The 6932-nt window shown below is 35.4% G+C and overlaps 1 protein-coding gene across 1 annotated transcript; it reads left to right on the top strand.

Annotated features, from left to right (window-relative positions):
* Positions 1-872: 872 nt before the first annotated feature.
* LOC147401755 (Cox19 family protein (CHCH motif)) lies at positions 873-4758 on the top strand. Its single transcript, XM_086443152.1, has 2 exons — positions 873-1098; positions 4653-4758. The coding sequence occupies exons 1-2, from the start codon at positions 1010-1012 to the stop codon at positions 4756-4758; spliced, it is 195 nt and encodes a 64-aa protein (XP_086299278.1). The 5' UTR covers positions 873-1009.
* The last annotated feature ends 2174 nt before the right edge of the window (positions 4759-6932 follow it).

The raw sequence follows: 6932 nt of genomic DNA, 5'->3' as shown, positions 1-6932 counted from the left end.
CCATTGATTAAATGATCCCAAATAAGAGGAATGCACACAACTGTGCATCTAACTAAACTAAACAAACAAACATAAAAAAGCTTGAGTTACCAATAGTACGTTTTGTTGTGCGTCATTTGGCGTAGAGAAATCCATCGAGCAAGAGTTTTTTTTTCTTTTTTTGCCACTAAATATTCAGATCTGAATCTGAATGGTCAAGAAGAACACTAGAACATGTGCTCAGGAGGTTGATTAATGTCTGACGAGCTAGACAAAAATGAATGGGGAAGAAGATAAATGAGAGACGAAATGGATTTTAGATTTGAAATGAAAGAGAAAAACGGGTATTTTAAATCTACTACATTTTTTTTTAATTGTGGCTGACATGGTGAAATTTGACGAGGCTGTCACATAAGTAAATAAGAGTTTTCTTGGGCTAAAACGTCTCTCCACATCAAAAGAGTCGATTGAGTATGCCGTGTGGGTAGTTAGATTATCACAACTCTTTCAATTAAGAGTGGTGATAATATAACTCCCCGTGACATACTCAATTGACTCTTCTAATGTGCGGAGTGTCAGAACCATAGACTTTATGTCTTAGGATATACAACCGCACATCTTGATAAGTCTGTGCAGTTGTGCATGCTAATGAAAGGAAATTTATGGTTCTAGCACACCCTACTTCAAGAGAGTGGATTGAGTATGCCACGTGGGTGAGTTATTATTATCACGACTCTTCAATTAATTGTTGATTTAGAGAACTACTATTAGCACTCCAACTTTTATGTATTACACCTTAAATAATTTATCACATCCTAATTGAAGATTAAAATACACCATTCGAATATTGCAAATAGTTTGATTCAAGTTCTTACCTAAACATTGGTATTCTCATATAACCTTAAACTTTCCGATACGGACGTCCGTATTAGATTGCCACCTCAGCCACCACGTGTCAAAGAATCAACCTATATAGACTTTTAGTATAAAGGGTTTTGAGAAATTGGGAAGGAATTTGATAGCGTGAAGGATGGGGAAGAAACAAAGCAAGGAAGCGTGCAAGAAGGAAGCCTGTGATATTCAAGCTTGTCTCACCAAGAACAATTTCAATCCTCAAAGGTATCCATCCATCCATCCATCAATCATAATTATTAGATTTTCAGGTATAAATTATTTTGTTCTGAACTAACTGTTGATCATAATGAGACCATTGAGGCTACCCTCTTTGTTTATTTATCTCATCGATTACATTTACATTATGTTTTAATTATCTCCGATTCAACAGTTTTGGCTTCACTAGTCAAACCTAACATATCTTACTCTGACTACAATAACAAAGTTTGGATACAGCAACTATTCGTTGAGGCTTCAATTAGCTTTAATTCGAGAAACTTTCATAAAAAAATGTGGAATAAATGAATGATATTTCTTTCCAAAACCCATCATTTTCAACCTCCCCAAGAACCCTAAATGTTCTTGAAATTTGAATGTTGAAGAAAATAAAATTTTCAAGATGAAGGGTAAAAATATTGCTAAATTCCATGATTGATCGATAAATCATTGATTCGCTGATTTAATCAACTGGTCCCTTATTCGGAGGATTTTACGTTTTTTGGAAAAATTCAGAGAATTTTGTGACTATGATTCTGACATATCCAAGTGATAAGAATGCCCCTTCTTGTGTGAAGGCCTAATCTATAGATGAAAATTATATAATTGTCTATTGCATGATAACATTGATGATTTAAAACTAGCAATTCAAAGTAGCAAACATGTCTTTTTTACAGTCTTTGAAGTACAAAGTATGCTTTCAATATATACATGTAAATTATTGAAAAAAAAAAAAAGTTATTCCTCAAAAGGTTCTAAAGAAAAAAAAATCTTAATGAACAACAGTTAAATCATGGGAAGTCCAAATTTGTACATGGGACAAGAATTGTATTTCAGTTCACCTAAATTCATTAGATTAAGACTTAAATCTGTTCATGATTGTCATTTGGGGTTCAAAAGCTCCCTCAAAGGTTCGCTTTTTTACTTGAGCGGCTTCTCATAACAGATTACTAACTCTTGACTTCCTAATCAAAAGAGGTTTTCTGACCCCTTCATTGTTGTTTTCTGTGTTATTCAAATGGAGAATCGGTTGACCATATATTACTCCATTGTGATTATTCCTGCCTCATTTGATCCCATTTTCTGCAGCTTTTCAGAGTGTATTGGGTCAACCCAAATTCAATATTGTCTATCTTTGAGGGATGTGATTCTACCTTGTTTTCAGGAAAAAAGAAAATCCTTTGGAACTTACTTCCATTTGCCATGACCTGGGGTCTGTGGTTGGAAAGGAACAAGAGGATTTTCAAAGGCGTTGTTTCTTCTACTAGAGATACCGTGTTAAATGTTATAGGGCTGTTATTGTTTTGGTGTAAACTCTATCCTGACTTTAAAGGGGTATTTTTCGAGGAGTTTGTGTAGAGATGGGACTCCTTGTGTGATAGTTGATCTTTTGTTTTGGTTGGTCATCTCGACCGACCAACCCACATGAAAAAAAAACTGTGAATGACTGTGCAACCCACTAGCCACATGGCTTAGTCAGCATAGGTTAGAAAGCCACACAACCTTCATAAACAAGGCGTCCTTGTGCAGGGTAAGCCGATGATTATCACAGAGCCATCCAACCATCCTTTCCTCGTGGTTTGTCATTCTATGATTTTTCAACAGGAATCATACAGCAGAATCAACAAAGGTAAGGGGCCCTATGATTCTGCCTCCATAACTTGCGCTTCACACTGATTGTGTTGCCTAGACTCCGGGAGTTTTAGTAGGCATGCCGTTGTACAACTCTTTGTGATATAGTCTAACCTTGTCACTATAATTATAGTCGTATCCTTATGGGTCAAAAAGTGTTAAAATGATTTTGATAGAAAGCTTATTGATATTGCTTGGGCACCAATCTGTTCAGCTGAAGCATGCATGACTTGGGTTTTGAGATCAGCCTGTAATTTAATTATTAGAGGGGAATATTACTTGTCCTTTGACTTTTTGTGGGGCCTGCACTTGACTTCAAGGACAATGCTCTATAGGGTAAACACACCAATTCTTTAACTGCATCTCTATCCCTCTTCCATAGTTCCCTTGATCTACTAGAATGGGGGGTATATGACCTGGTTTTGTATTTATAACACCATAACTTCACTGAACATAAGCGACTTAATTTTGCTATTATTTATGATAATTTGTAATTCAACAATTAGTTACTTCCATGACTAAATGTCACACTCAAATCAAATTAGTTTGGTTTACAAAGTTCCACGATCCAAGTCACCTTCGGGGAGAAGAGAGGCCTCCCGATGAAGTGATTTAGGACATTTTTGGTTTTTTGTTTCTATGGAGTAAGGACTTTGAAGGGGTCTTTTTGGAGGATTTTGTATTCAAATGGGAGTTGCTTTGTTATGTATGGATGGGGGGTTGGTTTGGTGTTTGTGGTTTTTTTTTTTTTTTCGGGGAGAGGAGAGGTCTCCCGATGAAGTGATTTAGGACATTTTTGGTTTTTTGTTTCTATGGAGTAAGGACTTTGAAGGGGTCTTTTTGAGGATTTTGTATTCAAATGGGAGTTGCTTTGTTATGTATGGATGGGGGGTTGGTTTGGTGTTTGTGGTTTTTTTTTTTCTGCCCCCCCCCCCTGGGTCTCCTCCCTTTTGGTTTCTTTTGTGGTTTTTTGTTTCACATGTAGGGGGGCTACCTTGACCTCCCATTCTCTTTTTTTCTTTCTTAATCAAATTATACTTAACATAAAAAAAAAAGTCACCTTCTATTGTTTAGGTATTGGTCTCTGTCCTGGATGGTATTCTTGGATTGAGTACTAAAATATACATGAAATCACTTGAAGGACTTCCATCTATGTCAACCCATCATTTACAACCACCTCCTTAAAATTTATAGAAGTATTTCATTACTTCTAGAATGAAACTTTCATTGTGGAAATTTTTATCTGATATGTACCCTGTGTTACCTAATTCGTTGATGTTGTACCGAACCATGAACCAGTTCGTTTCATACCAGTTCAGGGTTCAATTCACGCTGGGTTCTTAAAATACTACGAACCAAACGAACTGTACCAATCAACTTTTTATTTTTTGACATACACCTATGTCTTCAGTTGGCAAGACTAGCGAACCGTAGCAGTCAACATTAAATGCTGATTTTATCAAATTCTTCATGTTTTTATAATATTTTCACTACCCCTAAATTGTTTTAAAATGATGCCATTCTCCTTTGACCTTGGTCTTCTCTAATTGGCTAATGAAAATTTGATCAAATGCCTCAACCTGTAATTGAAAAAACTCAATTTAAAAAAAAAATTAACCAAGCCAACTAGCAAACTAAGTTACAAGTTATCTCTACCTATTCTAACGAACCGGGTTGGTTCTAAAGTGACGAACCACGAATTACGAACCTGAATTCGAACCAAGTGAACCGAAGAACCAGGTAACATAGATTCATACAGATGAGTGCCTAATATGTTTTGAAGGATATTAAACAATAGTAGTGAAGTTTGGTCCCGTCAAATTAGCATTTTTTTTTTTCTGTAGTTAAAAGGAATTGTGATGAAAAAAAATCTTCTTTGTACAAACTTGGCACCATTAGATAACATACTTTTGGTGTTTGCAAATGTGTAGGTGCTTGAAATTCATTGAGCTGCTGCAATCATGCTGCGAGAAATGCAACTACAACTCAACGCATTGTGCTTCTGTCTCTGGACTCCTGAAACAAAATCCCAAGTAAGACATCTTTGAACATGATGGTGAGATCATTTTGTAGTAGTTTATATGTCAGGAAGTAAATGGCTAGATTCTTGTTTTCTTCTGTAGGCATGTTAAGGAGCCAAATCCCTAGATATGATTTCTGCACCAAAATCCGATACAAATGTCACCTCTACTATTAGCAGATTCTTTACCAGCACACAGTTGTGAGGAAAAAGAGAAAGAAAGAAAGAAGCTCCTACTAGTTTCATAACCTAAAGATCCAATGGATTCCTTTGCTAACCTAGAAAAGTACAATGGTGGTAATGGATTGAAGGGCTGCCTCCACCTTCTGAATACAGACCGAATGGGATAAATCAGATGGTTACGATTACCAGTTGTCATCAATTTTTTATTTTTTATTTCATGTAAGAGATCTATGCGCCACACGTTGATGTGGGTGGTTCCCACAAGCCTACACTTAGCCAAATGTAACTAAACATAACTGGTTTATAAAATCTCCAGCCTATCAGATTTTGCTCAAATCTGTCTTAAACTCCTTATTTAGTTACTCTTGAAGGAAATAATTTTTTTTTGCTCTCAATACGAGGACAAATACATTGCCGGTTCTCATTGAAATTATACAGCGATGGCTTGAGAGGCCCTGATCTTTTGATCTCAAGATTTTCCTTCTCATGCCTTTTTCTGTCATGATTGCCTATTGCCTATTGAATATTGATAATCTTCATCAAGCAATTTCAGGTCAGCAGAGAGTTGGAGCTGAAGTAATTTTTGAAGGATGTTCATTTGGGAACCAAATTTTATGAAGTACTGCCAGAAGTACTTTTTGTGTTAGAATGATGTTTAACCCATATATTCGTATTGTTTTTAGTCCTATAAAGTTATACTATGCACTCAAACTATGTAAGAAAGGTGTTTGGGAACAAATGTTTGCAATCAAACTTATGTGTCAACCATGACTTACATGGTTTGGATCATTGGTCTATAAGATCAAAACCACCAACCAATTCGGTAAATCTGAGACAATACTTTGGTCAGGAGAAAATCTTAGACGGACATGTATTAGCTTTTATTGGATCTACTTTGTCTTGTTAATAGAGCCAATCTTCGCCAAACTTGTACTTATTTGGTGGCTTGAAGCCTTGATTGCAGTGCAAACTCAACTCTCCCAAATGAATCCCCAACAAAAGCAGGAACACCCATATGGTCATAATTTTGCAAATTTTTAACAACTGATTGCAATGTTTTCAAGGGGGCAACCAACCAACCATTTGCACACGTATCAATTTGGTCCATTCTGATCAAGTTTTCACATACACGATAATTATGCCAACAATACACTTAAAATCATCAATTTCTTGTAATTTCTTTTATTTTCTTTTTTCTTTATCATATATAGGTTTTTTGTTGGATTTTTCTTTTTGATGGGTAAGTGTTGGAAGAGTGCTTCCTTCATTTAGACATTCCAAATTACATTTAGGACATTTCGTAAAAAATAAAAATAAAAACTTGAGAATCACATCCTACCAAACGTTGAGGTTTAAAAAGGACCGAACAAGAAACAAAAAGCTGCTCAGATCAACTTCCCATTTTCAGAAATGTATCGAGTCTCATGAAAATTAAAATTACTACCTTTTCGAAAGATAATAATGCATTTTTTTTAAAGTAATAATGACTAAAATATTGACTTAAAAAATAACTTATCATTTAATTATCCAAAAATTGGAAGGAAACGTTTCCCAAAAGCACTTCTTACTCTCCACTAAAGGTTACGTTCACCTAAAGCACTTCCATTGAGCTCATTCTTTGGAACAATGGTAGATATTGAGGTTGGGCAGTCAATGGATCTATTGAGAAACCAATCATATAATACTTATGGCACCTGAGTCCTTATCGGATCTTAATATTTGGATCTAACTCGAATCCAAATCCTATTTAATAAGAAAATGAATTTTATCATATGGATCTGAACTAGATTGATCTAAAACTGATCGTTAAGTTATCAAAATGTATATATCCTCATTAAATTAGGTCCCTATCAAAACCTATATCTTCAATCCAATGCAGAAGACATCGGATAAAAAAAAATGGACCAAATACCAAATTTGGGTCTAATCCTATCCAGTCCCTACCCCTATTATAATGAGTTAACAGAAGCGAATATGAACACATTAACAGAAGATATTGACTTAAGAC

The sequence above is a fragment of the Akebia trifoliata genome, chromosome 5 (assembly GCF_017979445.1).
Source record: "Akebia trifoliata isolate Shusen 1 chromosome 5, ASM1797944v1, whole genome shotgun sequence".
Taxonomy (NCBI): Eukaryota; Viridiplantae; Streptophyta; class Magnoliopsida; order Ranunculales; family Lardizabalaceae; genus Akebia; species Akebia trifoliata.
Note: the sequence above shows the minus strand (reverse complement) of the source record. Positions and strands in the feature narration are given on the sequence as shown.